At 53.7% G+C, this 18200-nt stretch overlaps 1 protein-coding gene across 2 annotated transcripts in view; it reads right to left on the bottom strand.

Annotated features, from left to right (window-relative positions):
• Positions 1–18200, bottom strand: part of PLCG1 (phospholipase C gamma 1) — a 50649-nt gene that overhangs the window by 24905 nt on the left and 7544 nt on the right. For both annotated transcript variants that reach the window (XM_042800786.1, XM_042800787.1), the window contains exons 2-4: positions 2355–2507; positions 1122–1215; positions 506–553 (exon numbers count right to left, since the gene is read on the bottom strand). In XM_042800786.1, the coding sequence (XP_042656720.1) occupies positions 506–553; positions 1122–1215; positions 2355–2507 (295 nt within the window). The remainder of the gene's footprint in view (positions 1–505; positions 554–1121; positions 1216–2354; positions 2508–18200) is intronic.

Here is an 18200-nt window from a genome sequence, read left to right as displayed (position 1 = left end):
CGTCACTAAACATTCACCCAAGAACCCCACATGTAGTGGCCCTGCTGCAGCCCATCAGCCTAGAAGGCAAGCAGTGAGATGATCCACGGCCTCATGGACCTCAGAGGAGGAAACAGGGTGGAGAGTAAAAACCACAACCCCGTTCAGCTCTGATGGGGTGGCCACAGCCACTTGTTGGCTTTTTGGTGTCTGCCTCCTGGCCCCAGCTGGGGGTGAAGGTGTTTCACATCTATGAGCTCTCAAGGTGTTACTGGATCCAAACAGCTGGGAAATAGGTCAGGGAAACATGACAATTTTTTGATGCTTCTTTAATTCGTTGAAAATCAGCCAGGGAAGTACTGGGACTTGAATTAAGGTTCCTTGGAAATGAAAATGAAAAACCTAAAGAACCCAACAAAAAATCCAAAGCAAAGACTGGGTTTTCAAGTCAAAGGTAAACCTTTCCAGCTCAAACCCTTCTATGAATGTCCATGTCTGTGCAAGCAAGGGTTTTCTCTCTTCTTACCTGTCTTCCCGGTTGCGATCCAGCGAGTAGAACTGCTTCCGGAGCCACCTAAACAGAAAGGCACAAACATGCACACACTTAGCCCCAGCTGCCCAACATCAAGCCCGTTTGGTTTGCCTGCTGTCTCTGGAGGACGCCCAACGCCACGCCATCCACTCCCACAGCCCTCCTTCCCACTAGAGAACTTGGCTCTGCTCCCCTTCCAGAGGCAGCCTACCCTATTTTCATGCAGACAACCTGCCCCCCCTTTAAAACTGTCTCTGCCTGAAAGCGAGTCCACAGATAAGACAAAAATCAAAGGTATTCTCTTCTACATGCCTCTACATTGAATTGCTACAGATAATACAGGCTGGTCACACATTAAAATATCCATTTCGTAGCAAAGCTCCTTTTCCCTGCGTGCACGTGAGATCAAACTCTGGCGACAGACGATGTAGCACAGCAGGTCATGGGGACGAAGCCTCTTGAGTGCAGAGGCTGGAGTGCCAGGTCAGCACAGCTCAGAGAGGGAATGAGATGTTGTCACTGTGCTCGCCTTCTTCTGTCAAAAAAGGATAGAAAAGGGAAAAAAGAAAAAAAAAAGAAAACAAGTGCAGGACAAGGACAAGTTCCTCACCTTTCAATCTGCAGGGGGGTGGCAGCCCTTAGAGTGTCTGCCACCAGCCAGTTCAGCCCCTTGATCCACATATTGACCTCGTCCTCAGAAGTGGCTGTGGAAAGTGCACGGGAGAAATGGAAGGAAGGGATGTAAAGCTGACCACCACCCCAAACCTCTTGGGACTATTCCCAGCATCTTATATTCCCTATTCCTTCCTTCATCCTATTTCTGATAACAGCTCTTCCCCATGCAGGTGCTCTGGCTGGCTCCTCTCCCTGCCGAGCTCCTGCTCCCCTCCCATGGGATGTTCGGCTGGCTGGACCCCTTACCCCTGCATGTCACACTCCTCCGTTCAGCTCCCGAGAGCTGGGGGGTTATCTTTGTTGCCAAGCAGTAATGCTCTGGCTGGCCTGGGTGACAATCCAGCACCTGCTTGGGAATGTGTGCCGGCTCCTCCATAACCTCCCTGTCAGCAGCTCCATCCCTTCTGAGGGCAGAAATGCTGTCTCTGTCCCCGTGTCCCGTGGCACTAGCCAGACAGCAGATTTGCCACGGACATTAAGGAGTCAACATGACTGCCTCCATCAGTGCTTGTCTACATGGGTTTAATGAGACACAAGATTGAGTACTGTTACCACAAAAAGATATTGTCCATCAGCTGAACTGCAGCCAGCGATTATGAGCCTGTCCTCCATCTGAACAGGAGGAGACTCAATAGCATAAACCTCCCCTCTTTCAGTACCAAAACAGAAGGCTGGGTGCTCCAAGGCCAGCTCGAGTCAACAGACACGGCGCTGAGGAAAGGTGAGACCAACACCTCAGAGGTACCGAGGCTTTGTGAGTTACCGTTTGCCACTGTCAGCATTTTCTCACTCAGAATTGCAAAGCAGATGTGAGATTTTACCACTTCATGTGTGGGGCCAGCTACCACAATGCAGCTGACGAACACCAACATGCCAAGCTGAGATAAAACACTTGATTTCAAGCATACCTTTGAACTAAGGGCTTCAGTTCACCCAACCTTTGGATTTACTGGGCAAATTAACGGACATAACTAGGGGTTGAATGTGTACCCTTCAGGGAACGAGTGTCACCTTCTTCCAAAGACACTATGGTGTGGTGAAAAGAGCATCTGCCCAAGGCTACATTCCAGCTCACTCATGGAAGGATGCATTGGAAGCTTGGGTCCTGTGGTGATGAGGTGTCTGCCCAACCCTGCCCTGGCCAGCCCCGCAGCCACAAGTGCTTTACCTTGCAAGCTGAGGGTCTTCAGCCGGAATTCTGTGCCATAGAGGACAACAAAACAGTGAGACTGGTCCAGTCGGAAACATGGATCCTCCTGGTACCGGTCAAAGTCACGTGAGTTTTTTCCTGGACGAATCTCTTTGATTTCACGAATATCCACTAAGAGAAAGGTAAAACAAAAGGGGAGTTCAGTGAATAGCTTGAAATTCCCATGAAGGTGGAGGAGAAGGAAGGGCACGGATAAAGCGGTTTTAGTCCTATGAAGAGCTGGATTACCACCCATCACATGATGGCAGACCCAGGGATGCCCACAGCACTGTGGTACCAGGCTCCCAACAGCAAACTGCGTTTCCCCGGCTGTGCTGGAAAGCAAGGATGGGACGGCTGCCCCGGCCCAGGCAGAGAGCTGCCAGCCATCCGAGGACAGCGGACACGTGCTGGGGATGGTGCCTCGCAGAGGGACTCGCTGCATTCAGGCAGCAAGTGCCCACCATGGCATCCTCCCAGCCCCCTCCTGCCACCGCTGACGGCACGGGCTGAAGAGGCACCCAGAGCTCTAGCACAGCATCACCAGTCTGGTCCTCAGCACAGCCACAGGTGCCCAGGTCCTCCCAGAGCACGTGCCCACGCTTCTCACCTTTGACAAGCCCTTCAAGAGCCCCAGCTCGCTCCTCAATCTTTCAAAGAAGCACAGAGATCTCACCGCTTATCTCGCGCATCTCTTGCCGCACGCATGCGGCTGTGCATGCACGCAAGCCTGTAAGCACAGCCCCTTCTTGCCAGTCCCCTAGGAAGCCTCCCCAGCCACCACCCTGCTATTCACCTCTGTGTCCCCAAGAACAGTTGGGTCTCTCACCTCCTGCGATCCCCAGGCACTATGGGCAGAGGGCACTGCTACTGCAAGCTCCTTCACCCTTTAGCTTCACACCTCACGTTTTCCTCTTCCTCCACCCAACACACATCTGCACTTTTTTTTTTTGTCTTTCAAGACAGTAACTTTTTTTTTTTTTCCTAAGAAAGTTTTTTTACAGAGGTAAACCCTCTGAGGGCACAATCTCCTGCCCAGCTGGATGAAATCCTGTTTTCAGCTACCACGTCTTACAAAGACCACAGATTTAAGATACACTCCTCTCCAAGTTCAAGTTAGATACTGAAACTTCAGTTGATTCTTGGTTTAAAGAACTTGATGATGCCTCTGCCGTCTCCCTCCCCACTTTCACCCTAAATTATGTCTGCATTTTCTGGCATCTCTCTCCTGCCCCATTAGCATCCTCCCAGCTCCTCTGAGCACCACCAGGATGCCCAGGGCAGTCCCTGCCCTCAGACATGTGTCGTCATCACGAAGAAAATGACTAGGGAAGGACAGCAAAAAGGGACGAAACATTTATCACCCCTTGGGCGGTGTTCAGAAGGCCACAGAAGAAAGAACAGTGCAAGGATCAACCAAGCACAACCTCTGGAGATCCAGTTGTGGTGGATCTGCCACACAGCTCTGGAGCAGATTCGACCGCCGCAGAAACCCACTCCCCACCTCACTGTCAAACATCTTCCAGAGAGAAAACATTAGAAAAAGCATGAAAACAGCCAAATCTCCAGAGATCATTTGAATTACTGACACCACCAGGGAAGTCTGGTATCAACAACATAAATGTATGTGAGTTATGGTCAGAACTAGAGCCAAGGGAGGTGGGATAACAACTCAGGGCTCCCACCTCTCATAGCTTTGTACCATGCATATAAAACAAGTCCCATGGAGTTTATTGTTAAAAAGAAATGTCTTCTTTTTGAAGCTGTGGCAGTGGCAGGTGGGGGTTATTATTGGGGGGCAAGCCCAAATTACAGAGGAAAGCTTAGAAAGTTGCATCTCTTGCCGGATGGGAGATGGCAGGGTCCTGGGTCACAAAGCTGGTAATTCAGTTGGCCAACATGTTACCCTGGCCAGGGCGGGGGCTGGTGATGCCAGAGCTGTTTATTATCCTCACGCCCATCCATAATGCCAACATACTTCCTCCAGGGAATGGCTGAAGAGGACAAGATGAACTGCAAGCAACCAAACCATGGCCAAATGAAAACCCCCAGGCAGCACCCACCAAAGGGTGGCTAGGGCAGTGCTGGCAGCACCACCATCACACCAGGCTTCTGGGACACGGGGACGGCAACGTTCTGAGGATATTCCTGAGGTTACAGGGCTGGTGTCACGCCTCAGCATCTGTCCCCACTGGGCCAACCCAAAGGTGACCAAGCATAAGGCAGCAGTGTGACCATAAGGGACGGCCCGGGGTGGCGAGAGCTGACCCAGGCAGGTCCTGGCGAACGGCGGGGCAAATCCAGGCGTGGGGCTGGCGAGGAGGCAGACCTGCCCGGCTACACGTGTGGGGGATGAATCTGATGGTGCAACATCATCTGGCAGCTTCAGCTGTGGCTCGTGGAGAAGACGAGCAGATAATTTCCACCAGCAACCTCAGAGCCGTGCTCCTTTGCAAAGGGCAGCTGTGAGCATGCCAGAGCATTAAACACCAAGCAAGGAGGAGCTGGAGAGACATTGGTAAGGGAGCATCTCGCAGCCTCCCAAGAGGCTATTCTGGGAAAGGATTCTCATTGCCATAAAACAAAGAGAAAACAACAACAGCATCAAGAGAAAAAAAAAAAAAAAAAACAAAACAAAAAAAAACGAAGAATCTTTGCTTCCTGGAAAAAGAGTTTCTTAAATGCTCGGGGGAATCAAGTAACAACATTTCTGAGTCACGTTTCCAAAGCAGATGATGCTTCTGAGCAATGTGGGATGGAGATTACTGCAAACCTGGCGTGTAATTCATCCCAATTAAACTCCACTTACTGCACACACTGTGGATCGACTCGTCTTTCATTTCAATTTACTGCAGTTTAAAACTAGACAGAAAAACTATCTGCTCATCACCCGCAGCAGCAGCCAACAGCACTGAACTGCATCGTGAGAGATGACGCTCGCTCCAAACGAGCACCACGGCAAGCCAGACACAGGGCTTGGCACTGGGGAGAGTCACAAACCCTACACGAGGAACATGGGACCCTCTCTTGGTAGGATACACGGCGCAGCACCGTGGGTGTGCAGCTGGAGATGTGGGCAGCCCACTCGTTGCCTGACACAGGCCATATCCAGACTGACCACTGCAATAACCCTCCAAAGCCCATCACTAAGAACACAGAAGGACCCAGTTCTTTAGAGCTGCAAAGGGATGACAGACAACCTCCTGAAAATAAGCAAGGGTTGGACTTTTTAAGGCATCACCTACCCTTTGGAAATGAGCTGGCTGGAAGTTCAAACGTTAGAGTGCCCTGCCATAACCTGCCCATGTGCCCACGTCCTTAGTGACACAGCATGTTATTTTAGCCCTTAAAAAAACATATCACAGTTAAGTTCTTTGCATCTAGGACGTGCACAGCAGGGCTGAAGACTAATCCTGTCTTTGAAGGATGCAGGGCTTGACCAAGGCAGTGGGAAAGAACTGGCAGCTGGGTTTTCATGGTAGTTGACCAGGCAATAACTACTTAAGGAAGGTGCCAAAATATTAATGGCCTATCTTTGCATCACACTGCAAGCATCTCTTCTCTGCTTCAGGATGCCACAGCATGCTATGTCCTGCACTCACCTCTCGCTGCACGGAGCATCGGTGGGTTAGTAAGCAAGTAGTAAGGCAGAGATACTGGTACAAACTGCATACCTAAACTCCACGCAATGGAGAGAGCCCTGGAGCAAGTGAGGCACTTATCAAAGACAGAAGCACGCAGGGAATTCCTAGGGTGAAGGGCAGCCTCTGCGAGGACCACGCACCCGGAGGGAGCAGGGTAAAAACCTCCAGCCCACGCATGCTTGCAGCTGCTTGCTTGTCTCTCTCATCCTCCCAAACATGCCTGCATGTGCTGGGGAGAAGGCGGTTTAGGGTTTGGTTTGTGCAGCCCTCCTCTTGCCGCAGAGCAGCAGATCAGCCTCTCAAACCCCGCTGCCTCTACTGACTCAAATACCTTCCCGGCCGCCTTGCAGCATGGAAGGAAATGACTCTTAGCAAGAAGCACAGCAAGCACAAATGCCACCGTCCCAACCAAGCACGCACCGAAACGTTGCTTCTCTGCACCGGCCCCTGCCTCTGTCCCACCCCAAGTACCCCCTCCAGCACAGGACTGGGAGCCACTGTGCATGGGAGAAGGAGAGAGGAAGACGTCTTGCTACAGCCCAGGTCTCGCTGGGGTTTTCTCTCCCTGATTTGGCTCGTGTCAGCCCCGTGAGTAACCCCGGCTTTGCACAGTGCCAGCCAGGACCCGCTGCTGTGGGAGCGCACAGCTGAGCGGTGCAAAACCTGCTGCAGGTGGGTTTTGCAGCCTGGGCTGAGCACGGCTCCACCGCAGCTTGGCAAGTTTGTGAGCAGCTTGTGGGCCTGCAGGCAACGGGGGCAAAGCCCACAAGCCCCATCTCCCCTTGCCATCCCCTGGCTCACACAAAGTCACTCTCTCCCACACCCGGGTGCCGCACTCCTCATCCTCCTGCCTGTCCCCACCACCGCCACAGCCAGGCACATTATTCCAGACGATAAACCAAACTCCAGCCCGTAACTATTTCCACTGCAGCGTGCAAGAGTCCCAAGTCAAACACAGCCGTCTCCTCACACCCCAGCCACCCTCTCGCCAGTAAACAGGAAACCCAGCGCCCGCGGCAGCCTGCGTGCCCTCCCAGGCACGGGCCACCTTTGCCTTTTAATGCCCCCCTGGCTGCTCCCACCGCGGTTGCTTCAGCAAGTGCCTTTGGCTGCTGATCCCACATACGTGGATCTGCTTGCCAGCGCCTGCATTTACTCAGGCAGAGCCCTGCGGCTTTGCAAACCTGCAGGGAGGGTTGTGGGGGCAGCCCTGACCCCCCTCAGGGCAGACAGGGAAAGCTGGCAGCCGGCCTTGAGCAGGGAGTGGAAATTAAAAAGGAGCGGGCAGATGAGTAGAGGCGAGCTGGAAGCTCAGCAGAGGTTCCCCGTGAGTGCAATGAATGGAGGGTGGCAGAGCACATGCTGGAAATGACGTCTAACCACTGCTCCACCACCCTCAGCACCAGCAAGCTCCTCAGGTGAGTGGTGGCGTGGGCTCCGTGACAGCGGCCCAAGTGTGCCACCATGGGTCTGCACCTTGGGTCCTTGCTGGGAGGAAAGACCTACCAGGGATGAGGCCAAAGACTAGGGGATGAGCACCTGGTGTGGCCCCAGCACCACGAGTCATATGCACGCCTGGGCAGAGGAACAAGTGGCAGGTAATACAGGATGAACCCTTCAAAGCTAAGAACCAAGTCACCAAGGTGAGCCACATCTCCTCCTCCCCCCAGCCACCCTCTCAAATAGCATGCTGTGGAAGGCAGCAGTCACACAGAAGGTAGAAACTGGTCTTCATCCCATGAGGACAGTGGCAAGAGGAGGAAGAACTTGATGCAACAGCGACAGCAGAGGTAGAGGGAAGCTCTCTGCTGGTATATAAACTCCGCTGCATCTTGGCAGGGCTGAGAAGCCTCAGAGCCGGGACCAGCAGCAAGCAGGGAGATGCGCAGGGGATGAGAGGGGAGGGCTGGAGCACGCTGGCTGTCCTCCAGCCCTCCCAGGCGGGCATGCAGGCAGCAGCCAGGAGAAGCTCTGGGAAGGAGGCAGCGAAGCCCATCCAGCCCGGAGATGCTCTAAGCTCCTCACATGGTTCCACGCTGCATGCTGAGCCGTGCCATGGCCGTGCAAACAGGTTGTGCCCTTCACAGCCTCCCAAATTTTGCTCCCCCCCCACAGCCTACCACCAGCAGAAAGGCCTGGCCCTCCACTATGGAAATAAAAAAGGACATGGTCACATTTCTGGGCAAAGATCCTTCCCTTCAGCAGGAGCGGGATGCATCAGGAAGAAAAAGTTGACCTCAGATCCACCCTCAACACCATTAAAAAAAAAACAAAAAAAAAAACAAACACCAACCAAATTGCCCTCTGGTTACATGAAAACCAGATCCACCCTTCAAGTCATGTAAAACCGAAACTTCATCTAAGCCTCATTTAACCACTGATGGATGGGGTGTTGTAATGTGTAAGGATAAGGACACCCTGGAACAAGCTCCAAGGGTTGCAAAATCTCCACCTCCAGAAGATTTTTGGAAAGATCTAAAACTGATTAAATAAAAAAAGCTGACAAAAAGAGGGTTTAGCCCAGATTATCTTCCAGGATGGATTTATGGGGGACAGCCTCCAAGAGAACAACCACCCCCTCAAGAATTATTGTTCGGTGCAGTGTGTCTCCCTGGGGACAAACGCTGCAGTGACAGACACATGGTCACTCCCAGCCCAGCCTGACTTCAAGTGGCTGACACGGACTGATCCTGCCCCGGGGCAGCAGAAAAGCCTCCACACTACTCTGGCAAAGAAAAATACTTAAAAAAAAAAAAAAAAAGTCTTCCTGCTATTCAAGTGTGGATCGCAATGAGCACAACTCTGTGGTCATCTCTAGGCTTCCCATCACTGGAAGGGGTGCTGGGCAGTCAGGCCTCCAGAGATAGGCTGCCGAGAAAGAGGAAAAAAAAAAGACATGACTTATATGTGCATGTGGGTAAAAATAAGAGAAATCTATTATGCAACAGCATGGAGAATAATGTAGCTCCATCTCCCTCTTAGTATTTCAACAGAAGCCCCCTGAAATGGATATTCAGGCCAGCGCTAGATATCAGGAGCTGCAGGAGTCTGGAGGAGGACTGCAGCCCACCTCCTCTTGCTGGAATTTACCAGATGGTTTATCACCTCGAAAGCAACCCTGCCCAGCCTGGGGCTGCTCTGCACCCACTCAGCGCTTTGGATTTGCTGACTGCAACCCAACACTGCTCAGAAAGAAAAAAAAAAAATAAAAAAAAAAAAATCCCCCATGACTTCAGGGGAACTGTCTAGTGTGTGCTAAGTGCTTTGCTGGACAGGGGCCAGAGCCCTCAGCACCTCGATGTCTGGAGCCCCGTCGCCTGCCCTTTGCTATTTATCAAGCCCCTTCCGCCTGCAGAGCTCCGGGCGAGCCCCATTTTTGTCCCCACACGGACCCATCCCCACATCAACCCTCGATGCTGGAGAAATTGGGCAGACAGTAACTATCTGAGCTTGAATTTGGCAATTTGAATTCTGCAAAAATTAAGGTGGCTCTTACAGTCTTGTGTTGCACCCATAACAAACGCAAAAAGTGGGGTCCTGCACTTTATATTCCCTCCACAAGAAGCAAAGCAGGATTAATTAGAATCGATCAGAAACATATTTCAGAGGGCAGAGCTGTGCATCTCTCATTAGTATAGGTTTTCAGAGTGACAATAGCTTAACCTCTCAACCCCACAAGCTTCCCTTAATCGACGACACTACAGCAGGCAGTGTAATGGTGGATTCAACGTCTCTGCACAGAGACGCTGTGGGGAGGTTACTGCATCCTCCTCCCCGCTGTGCCTGCCATCAGCGTTGCTGTGCATCAGCTATCGGGTTTCCGAAGGACAACCCCATGCCATTAACAGATGGCTTATCCAGACAGGAGAACAAGAAACCAGCTGAGGCCTCTGATTTGACCTTACTAATTTTTCAGAGGGTAGGAGGCTGAGGCATCCATGGAAGCCAACATAAACAACAAGCCAGCAGCGCCCTGTGCCCCAGCAAATCCCTTATCCTCTGTGAACTAAAAATGGCCATGCTGCCCTTTTAGTGAGGCACCAAAACCCCTGTAAAAAGCTCTCTCACCCCCATTACTGTCCCAGGGAGGGACACAGCCACCCCGGTGCTCAAGGGCCCGTTGGGTCCCACTGCTTTTGTTGCTGCACCATGCAGGTACTTCTGCCTCAGGAGAAGGTGCAGATAAAGCTATTTTCTCTTCCAGACTCAGCTCAGCTGTGTCTCAGGTTGCTCCAGCAAGTTGCCTCATCTCACCTGCTACCTGCATCAGCGAGCAGCAATTTTTGCTCTGAGCCACTGCATCGTGCTGCGAAGCAACTGTTGCATTAGCCCTACCCCAGAGGCAGCAACATCCACACAGAGAGCACCTTCAGAGAGAAGGTGCTGGGGGAAAAAAAAAAAAAAAAAAAAATAGCTCAATGGGCTGGAGACGGGACAACAGGGAGCTCCCAGTTAGCCAGGACGACTGGGAGTAGCCTGGATCCCAGCTCGCATCCTGGCTCACCTCTCAGTCAACCAGCGTGGAACAGGAGGATTTGGCAGAGAGCTGAAACGCCGCCCTGGGAGCCGGCACCTCTGCCCGGGCGCCGGCAGCGCGCACCAGCAGCCCACGCGGGGCACGCGGGGACGCGCCGGCTGCTCTGCGGGCACCGGCGTTTCCTGCCCCTACGCCCCTGGGCCACGTGTCCTGCAGCTCCTCAGCTCCAGTTCCTCCCTCCCCTGTGTCCCCCCACCCCCCCAAATCCTTATCAAATGCAGAGGAAACTAGAGGAGATGCGCAGGGAGATTAGGAGACGCTGCGCAGCTGCATCGCTTTGCAGGTCGGAGGAGAAGATGCAAAGAACCACCCTTCCCTCCTCCATCTCACGCACCCATGTTACAGGCTGGAGCAGGGAGGCCAAGGTCCTGCCCAGACATCCCCCTGCTGCTACAGGGCACTGTGACCCTCTCCCCAGGCTGACCCAGACCTCGCTGCTCTACCTCATGCAGCCTCTGAGTGCTCACGAACATCCTCCTGACGCTAGAAGCAGCGGCAGCTGTGGGCCGGCAGCTGCCTATCCTGTGACGCCAGCACATCTCTCCTGCTCGCTCTCAGCTGCGAGAAAATACGAGTTAAACCAACCAAAGCTGATCCCCCAAGTGAGCCAAGCAGCCTCTGCCTGCAGCCCAGCACAGACCGGGGATGTAAAGGCTGGCAGTTCCCACTCTGCTGCTTTCAGCCTCCCAGGGACCACCTCACCCTCGGACCCCCCTGGCCTGAGCCACCTCCCTGCCACCGCTTGGCCTCAGTGCCGCTGAGAAGGTAGCGTTGGACCCATCCCTACCTCTGGTGGGCTGCACGGCCTCAGGCAAAGCACTCCGGCTCCTTCCTCAGCCTCCGCTTCAGAGCCCCCTTGGTTGTACCCCTGGGGCCGTGGGGACAGGGGGGGACATGTCACCGGGGAAGTGCATCAGCCCAGAGCACCTGCTACAATCGCCACACTGGTACGTCCATCCCAAAGCCAGATATGAAACCACAACAGCAAATAAAGCAAAGGAGCAGAGGTGGGACACTGATCCCAAGATACAGCTGCTTGTTGCAGTCCCAGCCCGAGCCCCTGAAGAAGCACCAGGAGCCCCTCTGGTGCAAAAATCCTTCCACGTCCTGCCTCCAGGCACCTACAGCCAACACCTTTCCAACGGGGAGAGGGAGGAAGAGAGGCTTGGAAGAAATTGGGCAGGATGCACTGGGGGATGTCCTCTACCTACTGTCAGCTAATGGCCAGCAGTTAGTTAGCAGGGTTATTACAGGGAACACCTCCAGCCACCCCCAGAAGGAATGGGTCTCAGCCCTCCCAGTTGCTCTTTCCCCTCAGGCTGCTTTAGTGCTGGCACAGCCTTTGGCAGGGGTGTTTGCAGGGCACAGGGCTCTTGCTCTATGCAAAAAGCATTGACCTAGTCCCACAGCCAGGCTTTCTTTTCCAAGCAGATGAACTCCTCATCCAGGATGCTATGCTGGCTCTCACAGTCTCCCCCAAGCCCTCTCCCATGTCACTGGAAATGGAACATCCCATGCAAGCTGGTCACTGTGGCTCCCTTTGCAGTCCAAGGAGGGATGGGCACTTCAGTCTGACCCTACACAGGCGTACAGGATAGGTGGGGAGAAACTTCTTAGAAGACACATCTCTGCCATGACTACTGGAGAGAGGACATCTGGCCCACACCTCATCTCTGGGGTGGCCAGCAGAGAACATTGTGGGAAGAGCCAAGATCAGGGCGAGCCCATTTGATGTCTCCCTCCAGATATCCTCCCACCATCCAACACTCTGCAGTTTGCGGTCTCTCCTAGAGGTTAACTTATCAGTCTACAGGAGGGTGCAGGCATCCAATTTTAGGACAGGCACTATGAGGAGGGGTGAACCCCGAGCAACATGAATAGTCTGCGAAGTATGAAAGCAGAGTCACAGTTTGTGGTGCAGAATTCACCCAGCTCAGTGCTGGGTCTGGGAAGTACACGCTTCCCCCTTGCTGGACACCAGCAATCCTGACCCTCCAGCATAGCCCTGCTCAAGGAGACAGGCAGCTAGATGGCAAGCATCAGGTGAAGGGCCCAGCAATCCCCCTCCTGGGATGCTTCAGGGTTCCCTCTTGTCATCCACGGAAATTTTGTCTGCATGAAGTCATGGGGTTTCATACCAGGATTTTTGTATTGTGCTGGGCATCCAGGGCTGCCAGCTGTATCCACTCCCACGTGCAAGGCTGGCACCCATGACAGCACTGGACTTGTGCTCCCATATCTTGCACGGTGAAGACACAACACTTCCACCCCAAATACAAGCAGAGGTATCTCCAGGTAGGTTAAACCCCAGTCTTTGCTTGCACAGACGCTGCTCTGAAGAAGTCTGTGTCCCTTCCCCAGATGAAATAAGGCCGGTGGCAGCCTTCAGAGCCACCCTCCAGTCATCAGCCTGGTCTGTTTGAGAGGCACAAGCTTCCACTGACTCAAATGGAAAGGGGAAGCTCGGCACCAGTGCTTCTGGACTGTCTAGGGATGGCTCTGTAAACCACCCTCAAGGTGACCTTATTCCTGCATGGCAGCAAGGGCTCCATCCCCCCCAGCCCTGCTTGGGAGAGAAACATAATGACCTTACAGGAGTATAATAAAACGGTGGGAGGATGGGGGAAGCTGAAGATCTGAGAGCACAGCTCCTCCAGCCCGCCTCTCCTGCTCTCCCTCCCTCCTGGGCGGCCGCGCAGCAGTAAGGAAATCCGAGAGGCACCACAGAGGGCAGGGATGGATCGATGGAGCACCCGACACGGCGCTGCGGCTCGGCATGGAAGGGGGTGAGATGCTCAAGAAAGCTGCTCCCTGCACAGGTGTCTCCTATCAAAGAGCCCAACAGGGAGCACTTCTGTGTAACATCCTCACACCCCTCTCCTTGAGCTCACAGGGTCACTGATGTCCCCAGACTCTCAGCCACCTGGAGGACTCCTACCCACTGACAGCACTGCCTGGGAGGGGAAGGGGATGTGGGACCAAGCAGACTGGCAAAAAAAAAGCAGGAAAGGAGGGCAGACATGGCAAACCAGCAGTTCCTGAGAGCCCAAGGCAGTCAAAGGCACAGCTCACAGTGTGACAGCCGGGAGCTTGGCAGGGCCAGCAAGGAAGCCCTGGCAGAGATGGATCTGGGGACCTGGGTGTCCAACAGCAGCAAGCTCTCCTTGGAGCCCTTTGAGGATTTTTGCATCTAACGTCGCTGCCTTATTGATTCTTTCATGCCTGGGGAGTCGTGCCCCACTGGAAATCAAATGGAGACAAGAGTAGCAACACACTGTCCCCAGGACAGGGCACAAAGGCAAGGAGTGAAAACTGAGGGACAGAAAAGATTGGTCACATTGTCAGCAAATGCCAGTGATGTTCAGATGCCATGACTCAGTTTTCATCTATCCCACCAGATGATGCAATCAAGTTTCCGTGACAGTGATTTAACAGCAAAGATGACTGCTGGCCAGGACATTTAATGAGCAGCAGGGAGATGGCTCATTCCCACCCCTACCAGGGCTTGAGCTCTTCGGTGTCTGGCTAAAGTTGGGAAGAGAAGAGTAGGATAAAGATCCCCTCTGCTGCTGAGCCGTTCGAGGTCACCACAACAGCCTGACCTCTTCCCTCACCATGCTCAACTCAAAAGCTGTTTTGAGACAGCAAGGACTGAGTATTCACTAAAGCACAGATGTGATTTCCAGATGTATGCCCTCCCCTACATCTCCCTGTGTGCCATTATCTGCAGGAGAAGCCCCAGAGGGCCGTACCGTCTCCACCGATAACACAAGGAGTAGCTGAGGCACCTCCTCACGTCACCTCCTCCTCGGGCTCTCCATGCCCGTCCCTTCCACCTGCCATGCCATGAACCAGAGAAAGAGGCTGACAGAGTTACCAGAACAGCTGCTGATGAAGTCAAACCTTCTCTGTCCCAAAATGGTTAAAAATTGAAACAATCAACCTCCTCTTCCCTTTTCACCAGTTTTGCTCTATCCGCACTGACTGTGATGGGACCACTGATGGTGCTGGCTTCACCTTCCACCGCCAAGGCAAGAGTAGGGCTGATAACCAGTCAATGGCACCTTGTTACAGCACTGTCAAACTGAAGATCTCCAGTCACTGAGCAGATGCTACCTAAGCCACACAGTGCCCTAGAAGAGAGCCATTATCTTCAGTTTACGTGGGAGAAGCAGGAACTCTCGGTGATGGTCTTCACACCAGGCTCCTCTAGCACATGGGTTTGTTTTTTTCTTAATGACATCACCTGGGATTTATTTGGTCTGCAGAATTGGAGACCTCCTCCTGCTTGCACACTGACCTGCTCCATGGTTCACACCAAATCTGATGTGACAGTGATCCAAAATTTCACACCCTCATCTCTAAGCCTTTTCATAGTACGCCCCAGAGCCTGAGCTTCTAGCGATTATGGGGACCACACTTGAGAACAGGCTGACACAATGCACTGAATGACATAGATGCGACACTGAAAAGGGGGAAAAAAAAACAACCAACCTAACCAAGTTCTGCTGCTTTTCTGGGATGTAGAGCCAAGCTGTGACCCAGCAAGCCTGGGGAGCTTGGCACTGCTCGGGGCCTGCTCTGGGACCTTTCTGGCCCTCTGAAGTTGAGGAGGGTCGCGAGCTGGCAAGGATTAGCAGGACAAGGACTGAAGGCTCAAAGGAGAGGGCGTATCCAGAACACCCAGGGATCTTGGCCATTGGAACGCGAGGTGGCTGAGTGACGCCTGCGGGACAGGCGCTGGCAGAGGTACCCGAGCACGGCAGCGTGGAGAGGCGAGGCAGCAGGGCCTCTGCTTCTGCTCTGATGCAGCCCCGGAGCACGAGAGCCTTGCCTTCCGCTCACACCGAGAAGGACCACGTCAGGCACCACCCAAACGCTCAGCAAACGAACTGAGCCACCCCCCATCCCACCTCTCCACCAGCTGGAAAGCAGATCTATGGGGTGCAGATTTACAGGGCAGGGTGCCCAGGGGGTTAAAGTCCTCTTGGACATCCATGCTCCTGACACTGCCGAGCCCCCGCCCACAGCCACCCCCGTTATCAGGCCAGGGACCGCAGGTGCAGAGACACCCCCCAGAGAGGGGGAGGAGGAGGGATGAAGGACGCACCGGCACATGCAGGAGGGATGTCCTTTAACCGCCACATCACCCAGCACTTCTGGGAGCAAGTAAACAGGAAAAAGACTCTCAAGCAGCTGCTCTACCCAGCATCCCCACGGAGCACAGCCTGCTGCGACAGCCTTCCCTGATGTCCCCTCTCAGTGACAATGATTTCCAACCCTGGCTGGTCTGGCCCTAGTGCGGATAGATGCTCACGCGGAGCAGGATGGGGCCCTGAACAGTGCGAGCCCGGGAGGAGAGGAGCAGGGTGCAAGTCGGGGAAGCTCCAGCAGGGACGGAGCAGCTGACGGCGTCAGGAGGCAGCGGAGCAGCCCCAGCATCGCTGCGGGGCACCGAGAGCGTGGGGGCCCTCCCGCTCCCGTCCCTCCAGGCACCACGGTGACCGCGCATCCAGCTCCTGGGAGATGGGTTTTGAAGTTACGAGGGAAAAGGCAACCGGAGGCTACTTCAGTCCCTGAGGACAATTCACCCCGCGGGTTGCTCCCCCGTGGGAAGGCAGCAGTCCTGCACGCACCCCGCCCCGGGGTAAAGGCTGGGGGTGAGCAGAGGCTGAGCTGCAAACACAAGGCAGTATAGGTCTGGGCGCGATGATTTCATGTGTCAAGGCAGAAAAAAAAGTCACATTCCAAGAAAAAGAAAATAAATGTGTTTGTAATGGGTTGGGGAGAAAAAACAACCCGTAAAGCACGGTCCTGCCCCTTCTGCCATGGCTGTTAGCCATTTCAACCTCAAGGCCAGCAGACTAAGTCAGTTCAGCAAAGCATCTTATTCATGGAAGCTCACGTGCTGGACCACAACCTTCGCCAGGCCAATTTTAAAACAACGACGTGGGTTTGCCTGCCTGTGGGCGGCCAGGCGTGCATTGGGGCACCGTATTAACAGCACAAGAAGACACGATGGACCAAAACCTCAGAACCACAAGTGTTTGCAAACAGAAGGTAGGAGCTGCAGAGGAGAGCAAGGGAGGGGTCTGTTCTGGACTCTGGAAGGCTTTCCACAGCTCTCCAGCCAGCCCCGTTCAGGACCCCCAGCTCCAAATAGAGCTGAAGAGCCACCAGACCACACAGGCAGCAGAGATGGAGCTGAAAAGCAGTTTAAAAATCACAGAATTATAGAATGGTTTGGGTTGGAAGGGAACTTAAAGATCACCTCGTTCCAACCCCCCGGGCAGGGCCCCCTTCCCCCAGCCCAGGGTGCTCCCAGCCCCGTCCAACCCAGCCTTGAACCCTTCCAGGGAGGGGGCAGCCACAGCTGCTCTGGGCACCCTGGGCCAGCGCCTCACCCCCTGCACAGGGAAGAACTTCTTCCTTGTATCTAATCTCAATCTCCCCTCTTTCAATTTAAAACCATTACACCTCTTTCTATCCCCACACCCCCTGATAAAGGGTCCATCCCCACCTCTCCTGTCCCTCCTTTAAGCCCTGGGAGGCCGCTCAAAGGTCCCCCCAGAGCCTTCTCTTCTCCAGGCTGAACCCCCCCAACTCTCTCAGCCCGGCCCCCCAGGGGAGCTGCTCCAGCAGAGACATTCAGAGTGTGGGCTGCCAACATCGCAAAGCTCTGCTGACTTCTACAGATTTAGAGTTGCCAGCTTCTGCTAGACATGCCAGCCCTTGGCCTTTTGGGTGCCTAGGGTGCTCCATAATTATGTGTCCTCCTGCCATCTGATGTATCAAGGTGTTTGATCTGGGACAGGGATGTATGGAGAGGCAGCAAGGTGCCCAGAAATAAGGAGAGCTGGGACAGGAGGGATGAGCCTGGCACAGCCATTGCGCAGAAGCAGACAGCCATACCTGCAGCTCCACGTGCTGGGGGATCTCCAGAAAGGCAGAAAATTCTCAGAAATGAGGAAGTTTCTCATTTAAATTGATGTCAAAAAGCTTTTTCCATGTAAAACAGCTCTTTGTGCTACATAAAAATCCTCAAAGCTGAAAGATTAAAACTGTCTTGAAGGAAAGATTTCTCCAGCACTGCAGAGTCCCCTCGGGAATGGCTGTTGTCACTGTGTCCCCCTCCTGAGGGCTCTCCCCGGTCTGGGAGACATCCTCCCACCACTGCCTGATGTAACACCTCCGAGAGAAGCCACGTTCAGTGGAACAGATGAGCAGGGACGTCGGAATGGAGGAAGAGCCATGAGATCACCCACCCACCCCTGTGCACGGCAGGATACAGTCACCACGCAGAGGATGTGCTAGATATTAAACCGATCTCTGATGCAATACCAGCAGGAGAGACCCAGCAGTAGCAAACACCGTGACCAAGTGAGCCCAAAAACCTCACAGGTACGTGTTTGCTGGGATGGTCTGAGGTTTCTGTGAGCATCCCTGGCTGTCAGATACCAAATCATTTTCTCCATACAGCTGCAGGTATCTGTTGAACACACAAACCTTTATTCTTTTATCCTTCTCTAGATAGGTATCCTTCCAGTTGCTCTATCTCAGCATCATCTTCCGCCACCTGCTCTCCAAGCTTCTTTGTCCAAGAAGAGGGGAGGATGTGGGGGGGCAACTTTTCAAAAGCATTGT

The sequence above is a fragment of the Tyto alba genome, unplaced genomic scaffold (assembly GCF_018691265.1).
Source record: "Tyto alba isolate M040663 unplaced genomic scaffold, T.alba_DEE_v4.0 Super-Scaffold_33, whole genome shotgun sequence".
Taxonomy (NCBI): Eukaryota; Metazoa; Chordata; class Aves; order Strigiformes; family Tytonidae; genus Tyto; species Tyto alba.
This window is presented reverse-complemented; position numbering and strand designations above follow the sequence as displayed.